General features: G+C 38.0%; 1 protein-coding gene across 1 annotated transcript in view; it reads left to right on the top strand.

Moving 5' to 3' along the window:
* The window catches only part of LOC103276752 (guanylate-binding protein 6-like), a 20,546-nt gene extending 4,593 nt beyond the window's left edge, over window positions 1-15,953 (top strand). The window contains exons 3-10 of the mRNA XM_008074190.2: window positions 4,444-4,553; window positions 4,741-4,937; window positions 6,402-6,647; window positions 7,430-7,710; window positions 8,448-8,660; window positions 9,908-10,010; window positions 10,355-10,548; window positions 15,705-15,953. Of these exons, the coding sequence (XP_008072381.1) occupies window positions 4,444-4,553; window positions 4,741-4,937; window positions 6,402-6,647; window positions 7,430-7,710; window positions 8,448-8,660; window positions 9,908-10,010; window positions 10,355-10,548; window positions 15,705-15,953 (1,593 nt within the window). The remainder of the gene's footprint in view (window positions 1-4,443; window positions 4,554-4,740; window positions 4,938-6,401; window positions 6,648-7,429; window positions 7,711-8,447; window positions 8,661-9,907; window positions 10,011-10,354; window positions 10,549-15,704) is intronic.
* Window positions 15,954-17,979: the final 2,026 nt, after the last annotated feature.

Raw genomic sequence — 17,979 nt, 5'->3', positions numbered from 1 at the left:
TAATATGCTTTCTCCATTGTATGTTCTTGGCACTCTTGTCAAAGATCAGTTTACTGTTAATTCATGAATTTATTTCTGAATTTTTTATTCTGTTTTATTGGTCTATATATCTCTTTTTCTGTTAACACCATACTATTTGGATTATTGTAGCTTTGAAATATATCTTGAAATCAGGAAGTGTGACACTTCCAGTTTTCTTCTTCTTGTTTACCTTAGCTTTGGTTGTTCAGGTTATTTTGTGATGTTATTAAATTAAAGAATTTTAGATATATTTCTTTTTAAAAAATCACAGAAATTTTTATAGATACTTTAAAGCCATCTATCAAACAGTAATATGCTTCTATCTAAATAGTTTTCTGTCATGAGTTCTACTTCTAAGAAGAATCCTAAGTGATTGTTTATTTTTTTAAATTAAAGTTTGGAGAAAATAAAGGAACGAATAGGCTATTCCCTCTAACTCCAAATTCCCATATAGGATCTTCCAGAACCACATTGTAACTTTCTGATTTAAAGTTTTAAAACAAAGTTCATTAGAAAAAGAAGTGGGAAAAAGTAAAGAAGTCATGCCAGAGCTGGCATAGACAAAAGAAACCACCCATATTGTATCTTTTAAATCTCAATGTTTACATTCACGGAAAGTAACATCTATACACACTGTTTAAAGTACAAATAATTTCTGGATTATTCTATAATTTTGACATTCTATAATTTGCATAAACAAATTAACGTGGAAGTTAGTGTCCTTCATCAACCTTGTACCTGAGCTACCTTTCCAGTCATATTTTCTGCATCTCCTCTCTGCTCAGTCAAACCAATTAACTCTATTATTCATCTTAAAGATCCCTGAAATCTACATTCTAATCTTGTTTTGCGAGTCTTTCTACCTGCAGAATCACCTTCATGCCTTCAAATGTACATTCTGACAATTCTCTCTTTTTTTTTTTTTTCCTTTTTTTTTGAGTTTTAGTCTCAGTCCGTTGCCCAGGCTGGAGTGCAGTGGCATGTTCATGGCCAACACAGCATCAACCCCCTGGGCTCCAGCAATACTTCTGCCTCAGCCTTCCAAGTAGCCCGAACTACAAGTGCACGCTACCATGCCCGGCTAATTTTTTATTTTATTTTGGAGACGAGGACTCCCAGAGTTGCCTGGGCTGGTCTTGAACCTGCGGGCTCAGGCAATCCACTCACCTCGGTCTCCCAAAGTGCTGGGATTACAGGTTGAGCCACCAAGCCCCGCATGAAGTCTCCATTATAGAACAGTGCTTATCACATAGTAAATGCACAATAAATGTTACCTAACATAATCAAGCACAATTTGTTTTCCCCAAAATACACTTTCAATAAGGTAGAATAATACTAACATGCCCAATTAATGTACTGCCAAATATTCATTATGCAGGTACTCTGGTTGATGAGGTGTGCCCTCCCTGCCGTCCTGGCAGTTTCCCACTACTACCAATCCTGCCTCCACCCCCTCTGGCATTTCCTGCTACTACCAATCCCTTTTTAACAGTATTACCATAGTTGTTCAAAGTCCACATACAAGCGATAATATCTGATACACGATTATTTGTTTTTGCGATAGATCACTCAGTGTATAGCCTCTAAGTCCATCCAAAGTGGTTCAAAGTTCATGGAAAATTAAGTTGACTCTATGCCTTGGCCATGGTGAATAATACTACAATAAACATTGGAGTGTAGATATCTCTTTGACATACTCATTCTATTTGCTTTGAATGTATACACAGTAGTGGCATTTCTGAATCCTGTTTCTGGTTTTCACTTAAGTCTTTAATTCTGAATAGGTTTTTGTGTATGGTGTATAATAAGGTTCAAATTTTGCTCTTGTGCACGTGGATATCCAGTTTTCCCAGAACCATTTGTTAAAAGTAATATGCTTTCTCCATTGTATGTTCTTGGCACTCTTGTCAAAGATCAGTTTACTGTTAATTCATGAAATTATTTCTGAGCTCTTTATTCTGTTTTATTGGTCTATAAATCTCTTTTTCTGTTAGCACCATACTATTTTGATTATTGGAGCTTTGAAATATATTTTGAAATCAGGAAGTGTGACACTTCCAGTTTTCTTCTTCTTGTTTACCTTAGCTTTGGTTGTTCAGGTTCTTTTGTGATTTTATTTTATTTTATTTTATTTATTTATTTGAGTTGGAGTTTCACTCTGTCACCCAGACTGGAGTGCAGTGGCCGCTTCTGGCCACTGCAGCCTCGACCTCCTGGGCTCCGGCTATCCTTCCACCTCTGCCTTCCAAGTAGCTGGAACTACAGGCACACACTACAACACCCAGCTAATTTTTAATTTATTGTAGAGATGAGGTCTTGCCAAGTTGCGCAGTTGGGGCTCGAACCCACGGGCTCAGGCAATCCACTCACCTTGGCTTCCCAAAGCGCTGAGATTACAGGCTGAGCCACTGAGCCCGGCTGTGATTTTATTAAATTAAAGAAGTTTAAATATATTTCTTAAAAAATATCACAGAAATTTTTGTAGGTACTTTAAAACCATCTATCAAACAGCAATATGCTTCTGTCTAAATAGTTTTTTTTTTCACGAGTCCTACATCTAAGAAGAATCCTAAGTGATTATTATCTTTTTAAATTAAGGTTTGGAGGAAATAAAGGGATGAACAGGCTATTCCCTCTACCTCCAAATTCTCATATAGGACCTTCCAGAACCATATTGCACCTTTTTTGTTTAAAGTTTTAAAACAAAGTTCATTAGAGAAAGAGGTGGGAAAAAGAAAGGAAGACATGCCAGAGCTGGCATAGGCAAAAGAAACCACCCACACTGAATCTTTTAAATCTCAATGTTTACAGTCACGGAAGGTAACATCTATACACACTGTTTAAAGTACAAATAATTTCTGGATTATTCTATAATTTTGACATTCTATAATTTACATAAACAAATTAACATGGAAGCTAGTGTCCTTCATCAACCTTGTACCAGAGCTACCTTTCCAGTCATATTTTCTGCATCTCCTCTCTGCTCAGTCAAACCAATTAACTCTATTCTCATCTTAAAGATCCCCGAAATCTACACTCTGAGTTTGTTTTGTGAGTCTTTCTAGCTGCAGAATCTCCTTCATGCCTTCAAAAGTACATTCTGCCAATTCTTTTTTTTTCTTTTTTTTGAGTTGGAGTCGCAGTCCATTGCTCAGGCTGGAGTGCAGTGGCACATTCATGGCCACCCCAGCATCGAGCCGCTAGGCTCCAGCAATCCTTCTGCCTCAGCCTTCCAAGTAGCCCGAAGTACAAGCGAACACTACCATGCCTGGCTAACTTTTTATTTTATTGTGGAGACAAGATCTTGCAGAGTTTCCCAGGTTGGTCTTGAACCCGTGGGCTCAGGCAATCCACTCACCTCAGTCTCCCAAAGTGCTGGGATTATAGGCTGAGCCACCGAGCCCAGCCTCTGCCAATTCTTTAAAACTCCGTTCATGATTCCAGGAAGCTTTCATAGCACATACACTTTCTCCAACTTCATTGCTCTAAGTCTACTTTGATAGACATAATTTTAATTTAATATTATTGCAATCATGTACTATTTAAAAGTTCTACTGTTTATATACATTGATAAGATGTAGTCAGTTTATAAGTGTTATTATTTTTGTTGAATTCATTACTATGAATCTTTTTCACTACTATGAAATAGTCATCTTGAGATTATTGTCTATTTTAAACAATTGTCATTTTAAAATTTACTTTTGTGGGCCTAGCATGGTGGATCACTCCTGTAATTTCAACACTTTGGCAGGCTGAGAGGATTGCCTGAGCCCAGGAATACGAGACCAGCTTAGACAACATAGTGAAACCTCCTATCTACAAAAGAAAAAAAAATTAAACCGGTTTGGTGGTATGTGCCTGGAGTCTCAGCTACTCAGGAAGCTGAGGCAGAAGGATCACCTGATCCCAGCAGGTGAAGGTTGTGGTGAGCATGATTGTGCCACTCTACTCCAGTCTGGATGACTGAGTGAGATCTCAACTTAAAAATAATTGCTTTCCTAAAACAAAGAATACTGGGAAACATTGTTCAGATTCTCATAAATATTTGTTGAATTTATTTGGATGTGATTAAAATACCTGGTTATGCTTACAATGGTCTAATTTATATGTCCATGGCAAATAAATTCATGTTGAATGAGGAAATACTATCACCCATCATAAATACCTAATTGAGAACCAGTTGAGGAAAAATAGAACCCTTTGAAGACTAGAATCCTTTTATATGCAAGGGCTTTATGATCATAAGAGATATCACGGTAACAGTCAAATATGTTATTTGCATTTTTGTCCAACTTCTATGTATAGTGAGTACCTTAGCCGAAATCATAAATAAAAGGTTGATAAGATAAATATCAGTGAATTTCTAAAGAATGCACTCCTAGGTCCTTCACTCTAACGTGCTTTTTCTAATGTGCATTTTAGGGTAACCCTAAGAATGACTCGTGGATCTTTGTCCTGGCTGTGCTTCTGAGCAGCACCTTTGTCTACAACAGCATGGGCACCATCAACCACCAGGCCCTGGAGCAGCTGCAGTATCCTTCCAGGAACCAAATCACTATGTTTCACTGAGGTTACAGGAATGGAGAGCTAGTCTTTTCCTCCTTTCATTTAGTTGCCTTTGGTGGAGCAGAAGGGAATCAGAGAGTTTTCATAATATTTCTCATAAGAGAAATGTGTGAATTGTGGGCAGGCAGTTCATTTTCCTTAACCAAGTTGTAGTTATGTGACAGAGCTCACTGAATTAATTAAGGCAAAGTCCTCCCCAAGACCTGAAGGAGTAGAAGATTCTACAGAATTTGTGAGTTTCTTTCCAGATTTTATCTGGACTGTACGGGATTTCACCCTGGAGCTGAAGTTGAATGGTCACTATATTACAGAAGATGAATACTTGGAGAATGCTTTGAAGCTGATTCCAGGTATCAGAGCATGGCCTGGGTGGGGGGTGGTTCAGCCCAGGGTGGGATCACTCCTGGAGTTTCATCTGTATTTGAGACTAGAAATGAGGAATGGGAGGTGGGTTGAAAATCTCCAGGAACTGGAGTTTAAGTTCACTTCAAGAGAGTAGAACTTAGTGTAGAATGAATTTAATAGAAACAACTTTGTTCTTTGACCATTAGTCCTTTGTTCTTTGAACATTAGTCTGCATTCAGATTACAATGAATGATAAAACTTCCTAAACACCAGATCTTTGAGATCTTTCTTGTGCCTTCTGTATTTCTGTGTTTAACCAATTGACCACACAATTGTATGACATGAAATTGCAAAGAAAAGTCTATCTAATAAGAAATATATGTCACAATCAATAATAAAAAATATGCAATAAAAATATAGAGATATCATTTTTCTCATTGAGTGATATAACTTTTTAACACCTGTATGGTTTAATCATACAAGAATGACTTTCTATTATAAATAATCCCGAAAAAGCATACTTCTTGTCAATCTATTCCTTTTAAAAATTTCCGATAATTACCAGAACATTCATTTTCTTTCTGTCATAGCTTTCTCTTAATTCTAACATAATTTTTATGTTACTATATGTTATAAATATATTATATTTGAAATTTTTATGTTACTATAATTTCAAAGTAATTATTTTAATTACTTACCTTACATGGGTGTGTATCTAATAATACCTTATAAGAAGTATTTATTGTTATACTTAATTTTTGTTTCTATTTTTCTATTTATGCTTTCTCAAAATATGTATTGAAAAACTGTCAGGCAGAAGAAAAACACTGACAAAACATACATACTCTATTACCTCAAAGAGTTTATAGAGTAACAGTGATTGTCCTTAAATTACATTTTTGTCACATTTAATCTGCAGAGGTTGTTGAGACTTCAGAGAATGCAAAAGATATATTGGAAGCTTAAAAAATAGCCAATACTTAACAATTTTTTTTAGCATCAATGTAGTTTTCTTTTATAATTATGACGTCTTTTTTATAGTCTCAACATGGGTATTTCTAATATTGCTCTATTATCTCTTTATTATTTGTGGCTCTTCTTTTAGTCTCACTGTTCAATTTCTACATGGCATCCAGTGGACCAGACATTTACATTTGACCTTGCATTTATTCAGCCCATTCATTCATTGATCATCTAGTAAACAATTACTCTATACTTGGCACCATTTTCAGGTCTACATATACCAATCATAGGTTTTGTTTTCACTTGGGTCAGATGTCTTCCCAACTTTCTTGCCAGTGCTCTATCATTGGTGCAATGGTGATGTGCAAAGAAGTATTGAATATTTATGTTAAGGAATTCTATAAGCATAGAAGACTATAAAAATACAACTCACCTTGCTAAACAATCTTTAACTCCCTTATCCCAAGACTGTTTTCACTGTGTTATCTGCTTTTCTTATCCCTCAGATGATAATCCCAATGTCCAAAAATCCAATCTGCCCAAGGAGTGCATCAGGAATTTCTTTCCTAAACGGAAGTGTTTTGTCTTTGACCGACCCACACATGACAAAAACCTCTTAGCCAATATTGAGAAGTTGTCAGAAAGCCAGCTGAATCCTGAATTCAAAGAACAATCAGATAATTTCTGTTTTTACGTTTTTACTCATGCAAGAACCAAGACCCTCAGTGGGGGATTCACTGTCACTGGGAATCGTGAGTCTCCTCTGCACATTTCTGTGGGACCAAATGTATGTTGAATATATTGTATAATGGGTTTCTCAGCACTTTTGTTAGATTCTATATAGAACTATGTGTACACAAACATTCATACTCCATGAAAAAATGAATATGTTTTCAAATTATCTCACTTATTGTTATATATAAGTCCCTCTTAAGAACTGCAAACTTTGTTACCAATATCTATGGTTCTGTGTATCTGAAAAAACTTCAGTTGATAATCCATTCATTAAATGGGTACAAAAACAGGAAAATACTGTTTTCTCAGAGGAAGTCTTCTATGTTCAATATTCTTTGCAGGAGAATACTAAAAATATTTTGTAAGTTTAGAGAAGCATAGAAAAAAACATCCATCCATATGTCCCTGAAAATACATAGGCAGCATCAGAATTAGGAAAAAAGTCTAACTTGATTTACCTTGTCTCATCATTCTACCCACCAAATCTATTTTCCTTTTAATTTTTTAATGAAAAAATATATATTCCGTATACTCTCTTAGTATGTTAATTGAAAGTAGATATTTAAAATTTTTAGCACTATGGCTTGGAGACCTATAAAAGCGGGGAGTCCATGAGAAAAGGAAAATGATGATAATGGCAGGTTTATGTGGGTGTGCGCACACGTGTGCATATGTCCATGCATGTATGTGTGTGCACATGCATGTTTGTGCACATGTGCCTTGGAGGTGCGGTCTCAGAATATTAGTCTCTACTGAGCTCTAATTTTATGTTTATCCTCCAAATTTCCTGGTTATTTAGTGCTAGGGTCTCTGGTGGTGACCTACATGGATGCCATCAACAGTGGTGCTGTACCTTGTTTGGAGAACGCGGTGACGACTCTGGCCCTTTTGGAGAGCTCAGCGGCTGTGCAGGCGGCCGCCGACCACTACAGCCAGCAGATGGCGCAGCGAGTGACATTCCCCACAAACACGCTCCAGGAGCTGCTGGACGCGGATGAGGCCTGTGAGAAGGAAGCCATTGCAGTCTTCATGGAGCGCTCCTTCAAGGATGAAAATCAGGAATTCCAGAGGAAGCTCGTGGTAATTTTTCTTTGTCGTGCCTCTTTATGACCCCTCCCCTTGACAGACGAAGGCCTAGGAGTTACTTAATGGCCCCTATGGCTTACCTCTCACTAAGGGTGAAGTATTTTAGACTCTCATTTGGGATAGTGTTTCAGAAGACTACATGCCTGTTTCTCTTCTTTTCCGCCCCCCCCCCCCCCCCCCCGCCAACCTCCAGATCTTAGCACGTTATTCATAAATGCTTCTGATCACTAAACCAAAATCAGTATCGATACCCCCATTAAGTGAATAGTTCTAGGTATTTCACGCCGACCCAGGAAGCTTATAAATCATCCCTGAGCTGTTCACTTTTTCTGTGCACTCTCTTCCTTTCCAGGAACCAATGTTTCTCTTACAAGACCCTCATTCGGCACGCTATTCAACTTACATTGCTCTTCGTTGTATCATTGTGGTTTTGAACCTCAGAATGCAACAGCTGCAAGAAAACATAGAGGTTATGGAATGCAATCTCATCATTTCATAGATGAGGAACTTGAGGCCAAGGAAGGTTAAGAATATTTTCCACAGTTTTGTAGAGAGTTTTCAGGGTTGTGAATGCATGAAGCTTTGTGAATTTGGATTCATTCTACTTCCTAGTCCATAAGAATGCTTTACTCATGAGGACTATGGTAGATCGAGCCTTCTATCAGATTCCTTGGAATTTTATCTTTTCTGCTACTGTCTTCTAGTGACATTGCTGTATTTTTCTCTTGCAGGAAATCATAACGAGTAAGAAGATGGATTTCTTGCGGCAGAATCAAGAGTCATCTGTTAAATTCTGTCAGGATCAGCTCAACGAGATCTCAAAGGACCTAATGCAAAAGATTTCAACAGGAACTTTCTGTGTTCCCGGGGGACACAAGCTCTACATGGAAGCAAGGGAGAGGATTGCACGGGACTATTGGGAAGTGCCCAGGAAAGGAGTAAAGGTGAGACAAAAGGGAAGCATGGGGAAGTTTATAAAATAGATTGAATGGAGTCTTCTGCGCCAGTAGTGGGTAATAAGAGAGCAGAAGGATAGCATGACGCCTTAGCTTTTAATGTTCACTGTTTACCATTTATTCTTGAGAAAAAAATGTTCATTCCTAAAGAAAGAGCATGACTTTTTAAAAAATTTAGTTAAAACAAAATAAAAAGTATTCACATGCCAAGCATAAGTCAGAGTCTTTGCTTCAAAGCTGATCAAAATGAGGAAGAATAAAATAAATAGATAACTACACACAGAGTAATAACACTTATAAACTTGTGAAGATGGGCTATATAAGTGGTGGCAATACACATAAAAATAATAATACAACTCAATTATATCAAACTCTTTTTGCATATGGGATTCCTGTTAAGCTCTTTCCCCAGATCTTTTTCTTTAAACTTCCAAATGACTTAAAATATCATCTGCATGCAACCTACTTGTGTAGCTAATCCTGACTTTTACCCTACATATCTATGATAAAATAATTTTTTTTTTGAGTTGGAATCTCACTCAGTTGCCCAGGTTGGAGTGCAGTGGCATGCTCATGGCCACCCCAGTGTCGACCTGCTGGGCTCTTAGCGATCCTTTGGCCTCAACCTTCCAAGTAGCCGGAATTACAGGCCCGTACTACCAAACCTGTCTACTTTTTAAAATTTATTGTAGAGATGAGGTTTTGCCAAATTGCCCAAGGTGTTCTCTAACTCATGGACCCAGGCAATCCCCTCACTTTGGCCTCCCAGAATTCTGGGATTACAGCCTTGAGCCACCGTGCCCGGACAATAAAATAAAATTTTAAAAAGATATTTCAAAAACTCATGATCAAAAAATCATCTACTCTTATTTATGACATTTTACAGATCTGAATTTAAAGAATCTACCCAACATTCCAACCCACAAGTGGCAGGAGAAGGCAGCAGCATAGGCAAGAAACAGACTATCACCCTGGAAGGCAAACAAAAAGTCTCAGAGATTGTGCGTTTTCGACTGCTGCAAATAGTTTGAGCTGCCTGGAACCCAGAACAAGTGAAGGAAAGAAATACTGGGAGAGAGAGACAAGAGGGAGACAAGAAGCAGGAGATGAGGAGGGGCTCTCATCCTATTAAGATGCTTGCACATTTATAGGGAGTCACTGTAGAATTCTAAACATAAAGCAAAAATCACATGGACAAAGAAACCTATTTTCCTTGTTTCTTCTTGTTTCCACAGGCAAAAGAGGTGTTCCAGAGCTTCCAGCAGTCACAAGCAGCAACAGAGAACTTCATCCTGCAGTCAGATAAAGCCCTCACTGATGGGGAGAAGGCCATAGCAGGTATGGGGCAGGACTTTGCTCACAGTGGTTTGGGAAGGTTCTTACAATGATCTCTGACAGTTTCAACAGGAAGACCTCCTCCAAACAAGGAGCTTCCTCTCCTTCTGAGAAACATACACTCTGCTCAATGTGAAAATATCAGGAAAAGCTGTGATTTTTCCGCGTCAGCAAGACAGACAGGGTCTTTCCATCACGTTACGAAATGTGCTCTTGATGAGGTGGACCTGGGTGAAAGCTATAATATCCCACACATCCTCCAAGACTTGGTTGTAGTCTCTGAGCTCAAAAGAGAGATTAATCTTCATCTGTTATTTTCTTCCCTTTCTAAATCCTTCATGGTGCAGAGGAGTGGACCAAGAAGGAAGCAGCTGAGAAGAACCAGGAACTTTTAGAACTGAAGCTACAGGAGCAGCAGCAAGAGATGAAGGCTCAAGAAAGAATTTTAATGGATAACATAGCCCAACTGAAAAAGAAGCTAGAGATGGAAAGAGAAAAACTACTGAGGGAGCAGAATAGTGTTTTGGAGCATAAGCTGAAGGTAATTCTGATGATGGCATCTGTTGGCATTTTGGGCCTTTCACTGGTACCTCAGGAAGTGCTGGCCAGTGTAAGAGCAAGACGTGAAATGAAACACTATCACAATTTACAGCTTGAGATTCAGTTAAGACCTGAATCCTTTTATTATTTGTCTAAAGAAGACTTTGAATTCTGCTCCAAACTTAGATGTTGGAGAGTTTGGTTTGACTATGGCCCCTAGGCCCCTAGGAGTTTGGGGAGAATATGAATAGAGTTAGATTTTAAAAGATGTCATCAGAGTTTGATAAAAACAGTTATTCCAATGAGAATATGACTCTCTTTTTACCCTGAGACTTTGCCAAATTCCTTTATCAGTACAAGAAGGTTTTTGACAGATTCTCTTGGATTTTCAAGGGAGATCACATCATCAGCAAAGACAGATAACTTCCTCTTTTCCTATTTGGATGCCCCTGATTTCTTTCTCTTGTCTGGTTGCTCTAGCTAGGACTTCAAACAATATGTTGAATACGAGGGGTAAGAGTAGGCAGCCTTGTCTTGCTCCGGTTTTCAGGGGCAATGCTTAATTTCTGACCATTAGATAATATGTTGGCTTTGGATTTATCATAGATGGCTTTTACTATTTTGAGATATGTTCTATCTATTCCCAGGTGTTCAAGGGTTTTTCAAAAAGGGTTGCTGGATTTTATCAAAAGCTTTTTCCACATCTAATGATACAATCATGCGGTTCTTGTTTTTACATCTGTTGATAAATTTAATTACATTTATGGCTTTGCAGATGTTGAACCAGCCCTGCATCCTAGGAATGAAGTCTGCTTGGTCATGGTGGAGATTTTTGAGATGTGTTTTTGGATCCGGTTTACTAAAATCTTGTTGAGAATTTTTGCATCTATGTTCATCAGGGAAATTTCCTGTAGTTCTGTTTCATTGTTGTCTCTTTCCCTGGTTTGGGTATCAGTGTGATGCTAACTTCATAAAACGATTTGGGGAGAATTTGTTCATCTTTCTTGATTGCCTGGAATACTTTCAGTAGGTTTGATTTCAGCTCCTTCTTGTATGTTTTGCAGAATTATCCTGGAAGTCTGTCTTGTCTGGGGCTTTTTTTTTTTTTGTAGGTACTTTTCTGATGATAGAGTCAATATCCTGGATTGCTATTAGTCTATTTAGAATCAGAATTTCTTCTTGTTTCTACCTGGGGAGTTTGTGGGATGTCAGAAAGTACTCCATTCCATTTAGGGTACCCAATTTATTTCCATACAGGTGAGCATAGTAATATTTGATATTCTTTTGTATTTTTTCTGAGTCAGTTTTGCCTCAATCTTTTGCATCTCTGAGTGTTTGTATTTGTTCTTTTTATTTTTTCTTCTTGGTCAATCTGGCTAGGGGGTCCATCAATCTTTTTTATCCTTTCAAAGAACCAGCTTTTTGTTTTGTCGAATTTTTTTCCATGATAGTTTTGTCTTTTAAGTCTGGTATTTGGGCTTTTGCTTTGGTGATCTGGATACTTCTGGTGAAGTTAGGGTTTCGGTGGTCTTGTCTTTTCAACTTCCATTGGCGACCTGTTTGGCTGCTAACTTGTTTTCTTTCTATTTTCTTTATGTGCGTTCATAGAAATAAAAATCCCTCTCTTAGTATTGTTTTCATGGCATCTCAGAAGTCTTGTCAAGATATTTCTTTGTTTTCATTTGTTTCCAGAAACTTTTAATTTCTGTGTTGACCCAGGAGTTGTTCCAATCATGTTGTTTAAAATCCATGTCTTTGTGGGCTTGGGGGAAATTTTGCTGGTGGTAATATTAATTTTTATTGCACTGTGATCTGAGAAGGTACATGGCAGTATTTTGATCTTGTGAAATTTGTTTATGCTGGATTTTATGGCCCAGTGTGTGGAGCACATTCCATGTGGTGATGAGTAGATTGTACATTCTGTGGTTATTGGGTGGAATGTTCTGTTGGTATCTACACTAAGTCCATTTAGTCGAGCATCAAGTAGAGATTCTGGATCTCCTTGTTGATTTTTTGCCTCGACAATCTATCTTGGGTTGTTAGTAGGGTATTTAAGTCCCCAACTATAACAATGATAACAATGATAGAGTCAATGTATTTCTTTTAGTTTACTTAATGGTTGCTTTATAAAAACTGGTGCACCTGTTTTGAGTGCATATATGTTTAGGACGGATATTTCTTGTTGATTGAAAAAACTTTAATCATTATGTAATGTCTTTTCATATCTTTTTACATTTTTGATAGCTCAAAGTTTGCTCTGTCTGATATTAAGATCATGACTCCTAGTTTTGTGACTCATTCGCCTGAATGCTTGTTTTCCATTTGCTATCTTTGAGTCTGTAGGCGTCCTGTAGTGAGATGAGTTTCCAGTAGGTAGCAAATTATTGGGTTAGGTGTTTTTATCCAGTTTCTCATTCTATTGTCTTTTCAGTGGTGCATTTAGTCCATTCATACTCAGGCTGATTCTTAAAATGTGAGAGTTTGTTCCTGTCATAATGCTCTTATTAGGCTGTTTCATTTTTGTTCAACTTTTGTGTTCATATAGGTGTGTGTTTTCATTTTTGTGAGTATTCTGTGTGTTCTGCTGCTTCTGTGTTTGTGATCTTGTGAAGAAGATTGTCTTCCTTTTGTTTCTTTTTTCTTCTGTGCACAGCACCTTTTTAAATACCTCCTGTAGAGCTGTTCGGGAAGCAGAATATTCTCTTAGGGATTAGTGTTGGGGAAGAATTTTAATTCTCCATTGCTGACAAAGCTTAACTTGGCTGGGTAGGAACTTCTTGGTCTAAATTGTTTATTTTTGAGAACTTTTAAGATTGGTGTCCAAATCCTTCTGGTCTATAGTGTTTCTGCAGATAAGTCTGCAGCAGTTCTGATTGGTGTGCCCTGGTAGGTAGTCTGACATTTTTCCTTGCTGCTTTTAGGACATTTTGTCTGATACCTACTTTGCGTGTAGGTGAATTATTATGTGTCTAGGGGTTGGTCTTTTCATAAGATGTCTTGCAGGGGTTCTCTGAATCTCTCGTGCTTGTGTAGTGTCTCTCTGGCCAGATGAGGGAAGTTTTCTTGAATGATCTCATGGAATGTTTGTTCCATGGTGTTTTCAATTTCTCTTCTATTTCAGGTATCCGATCAGACGTAGGTTTGGTTTCTTGATAAAATTACATATTTCTTGGAAAGTTTCTTCTTTTTTCTTAAGTTTTTCCCCTTCTTTTTTAAATAGAATGGGTTAATCCCATATTTTGGTCTTCCAGCTTTGAGATTCTTTCTTCTCCGTGGTCAATTCTGCTTCCCATGCTTGTCAGTTTGTCATCTATTTCTTGGATGGAGTTATTTCTAAGTATGCTTTCTTGCATTTGATCAGCTCTGTTTGCAATTTCATTTAGTTTTAGCCTTTGCATTCCTTGATTTTTATTCATTCTGTCCAATGATTCACTGATCTCCATAAGTACCTTCTGGGTACTATTATTCTGGGAGATAGCCATTGTTTATGCCCCAGTAGCTGTTCTTTCTAGCACTTCATCTTTGCTGGGGCTCTGATGGTTACTGGCAGGTTATTGTTAGGTTTTCTTCATTTGCCAAAGTACTGTCTTTCTCAGTAGAACATGAAAACGCAGTCACTTCTGATATTTGCTCTACCTTTTGTCTTTCTTTGAGCTGGGGCTCTATGTTCAATTATGAAGGAGAGCTGGAGGTGGGATTTATGCTGTCTGTTTACATCTTTGAGCACTGACTAAGGAATGAGCAAGGGGCCATAAGGATTCAGAACCTATTGGCAGGTCATAATGTTTGCTATCTGGTGAGTGGTTCAGCTGGGACTTGGTCTCTCTCTCTGCACAATAGCCAAACAGTGGGTATGCTTGCATTGCCCTTGAGTCCAAGACAGGATATAAGAGGGAAAAAAGTGGGAAGAAGGAGAGAAAAAAGGGAAAAAAGGAGAAAGAAAAAGAAGAAAGAAAAAACAGAGAAAGAACAAGGAAGGAGAGAAACGTAGAAGGAAGAAAGAAAAGAAAAAAACAACCAACCAACAAAGCAAGCAAATAAGATAATCAAACAAACTGATAACCCTTTCCCCCCAAAATTGTTGGTAAAGTATCCTCAGCTTTAGTATGTCTCTTTTGACAGATTCTGCAACTGCAGGGCTGTTACTGCATGTTCTCTAGTCAATGTTGGAACTTAAGGTGTTAGAATCTTCACCCCCTACTTCCTGCAATTGGTAGCCATCAGACACCTATTTGTGGGAGGGGGGTTAAAATAAGTTTACTCAGTGTCTCTTGTGATGTTATCCACCTCCTCTCCCAATGTTGTCACAGTTTCCAGGGTTGAACTGTTCACAGAAGGGGAATGGGGCCTCCTGTCTCTGCCCTGCCCTCCAATCTCTTTCATTTATTGCTAGGGGCAAGGGGAATCATGCACTCACCAGCCTCCTTCTCGGACAGTTCTGCTGTCTGTATCTCTTGGCCAGCAGCTGGCTCAGACTGGAGAATGGATCATCTGGGGTTCTGCATCTCCCATTACCTGTCAGGGCTTTGTGCACTGGGGGCAATGTTCTTTGAGGTCTCAAAGAGCAGCCCCATGCAAAAGAGAGGTCAGTGCCAAGATGCGGCTCTGTTGTTCTGGAGAGGTTGCCCTGGAGCACTTCTCAGCCCAGGCTTTAGAGAGTCTGCTCATTTTCTCTGTTGGCTGCTGTTCCTGCCACCAATGTGGTCCATAGCTCCCTTTTCAGCACTTACCAAAGTCTCTGGATCTTGGGAATCAGTGGCAAGTGTCTGGAGCCCAGTGCAGGCTTAGAGTGGCTTCTCCTCACTGTTTTGCTCTGACCATTCCACTAAGTGGAACCGAGAATGTATGTAATCAGACAAATGGCTGCCTCCCAGCTGGCAATTTTTGGGCAGGAACATATAGCTTTTGTCCTCATTCCTGGGTTAGCATCCTAGCAAAACCATAATGATGGGAGAATAGTGTAAAGTTGTAAACTGTGCTTCCTCACAATGTCTAGGTCCAGCCCAGATCTTATTCTTTGCTGCAAAAATGTCTTCTGATAATTGAGATAATATTTTTAGGTATAAAAGAAAGACAGTTTATAAAATTCTTAAATATAAAATATAACTTGTAAGAATGAGTTCAAGTATTTACTTTCTTTCTTAATTTTTCTTTTAGGTCCAAAAGGATTTGCTTGAGGAAGGTTTTAGGAAGAAATCTAAGGAGATGAATAGAGAAATAAATCACTGGAAAAAGAAGATTGAGGATACAAAAAATGATACTTCTGAAATTAAATATAATTTGGAGAAATTTATCTTGGAGTTACTTTCAGTGTTTGTTCCTGCTCTCTTAGCTTTTATGTTTTCAAAGTTTGGAGTTTATAGTTTAAAAGAATTAGCTGCTCTTTTAAGAAATTTACAAATATGAATATATGCATTGATGTATGTTTGGTGTTATCTTATTTTAATTTACCAAAGATTTAAACAATAAAAATGATTACTAGCATGTATCAGTGCCTGGCCCACATGAAACTGAACAAATGCGTGCACACTTTGAAAAACCATAAGCATCTTTAGGAAGTATAAGTTTGCAAAATTATGTATATTTAAGATATCAATTTAGGCATTGCTTTTAATGGCAAAATATTGGAAAGTACTAGATTGTCTTCCGCATAAGATTGGTAACATACATGTTAATATGTGCATTTACTGGAATATTATTTAACCAGTAGAAAAACTGACAGGAGAACTCTACTTGTACTAGTATGGAATATCTTCGATAAACATTATAAAGTGAAAAAAGAAGAGAAGGCAAAGTCATGTAAATTGATCTCCGAGCAAAAACACGATTATTGTGTGAAAGCATGCAAATATACACATAAAATATATCTGAAAAGATTTATGAAAATCTGCTATTTTTGACTCCTTCTGGAGATAACCAGGTGGAATCAGGAATTGAAGGGATGCATACATTTGGTTACATGCTCTATCTTTTAAACATTGTAAAAAAACAAAAAAATTATTTTACCTATTTAGAAATAGGTAAGAAAATGTAAGGTATTATGCTAATAATGAGAATAGTAAAAGGAATGTGAAATTGACAATTTGATGATGAAATTGTTATTGCTTCTAGGAATTACATCAACCAACCCAACAAAGGATCTGAAATTAAAATCTGATTATTAAAATGCATAAAACTTGCATCTGATTCTTGTTTTCCTTTTGGCCTTTTTTTTTTAAATTCCCTGTATTTGTTTCAAAATAAAGGGATGAGCTTTTCTGTGACCTTTGAGGTCTCAGCTAGTGAAGTTATTACTTTCTATCTCTGAATTACAGTTTTGAGGTGTTAGAAGCATAAATTACTGCAAACATTAGATTAAACACTGGGGAGAGGGATGCTGCCATCCTTGTAGATTCAGTGTTGGTTTCTGTGGTAGGCCCAGACAGAGAGGACAATGTGCTTTCAGATCTAAACCCATAACAGGGGATGACAGACTCTGACAGATGAAGGCCTGGTGTGGTCCTTAATCATTAGAATCTCAGTAGATTCAGTGATAATAATGAGTGGCAAACAGGACTAACCAGAGAGAAAACTGAAGATGCTCAATAGACTATGTCATCCGTAAGGTCAAATCAGATGAGGAGAAAGCAATCAAATGAAATCGAGGATGTTTATTAGGCAGTTGAGAGGTGGTACCAAAAAGTGTTTCACAATAGCCCTAATCTGAGCTAATTTCAGATTCTAATTTATCAGCTGGAAGGGAGAATGGGATTCCAGGAAAAAGGTCATCGCAACTCCAGGACGAGAATAAATAATAATGATTTCTCTAGTTCTTCTTCAAAGGAAACTCTGGCCATTTGCTAGAAAGCTATGTAATTAAAAAGGCCCAAACATAGCCAGGCTCGGTGGCTCAGCCTGTAATCCCGTGCTTTGGGAGGCTGAGGTGAGTGGATTGACTGAGCCCCCGGCTTCGAGACCCGCCTGGGCAGCGAGACCTCATCTCTACAATAAATCAAAAAAATTAGCCGGGCGTGGTAGTGCACGCCTGTAGTTCCAGCTACTTGGAAGGCTGAGGCAGAAGGATGGTCAGAGCCCAGAAAGTCAAGGCTGCGGTGGCCGGGAGTGGCCACTGCATTCCAGACTGGGTGAAGAGTGAGATTCCAACTCAAAAAAAAAAAAAAGGCCCAAACATTTCAGGTTTCTTGAAATCCGGATCCAAGTTACCTGTTGTACCCAGATTCTGGAAGAACGTCATAAACTACTTGTTAAAATAGTGAGACAGAGCTTGCAGGTAATAAATATAATCTTGTACCAGGGGCAATTTATTGGGTTATACTACTTGTTCTAAATGAAAGGGTAAAGTTTATTTGAGGATAGAAGTGCTTACTTGTTTTTCTGTACATTCTCTCAGAGCATGTTCAGATGTAGAATATGCTAATTAAGCATCTCTTAT

The sequence above is a fragment of the Carlito syrichta genome, unplaced genomic scaffold (assembly GCF_000164805.1).
Source record: "Carlito syrichta isolate Samal-C Ts95f unplaced genomic scaffold, Tarsius_syrichta-2.0.1 Scaffold316362, whole genome shotgun sequence".
In the NCBI taxonomy this organism is placed as follows: domain Eukaryota; kingdom Metazoa; phylum Chordata; class Mammalia; order Primates; family Tarsiidae; genus Carlito; species Carlito syrichta.
Note: the sequence above shows the minus strand (reverse complement) of the source record. Positions and strands in the feature narration are given on the sequence as shown.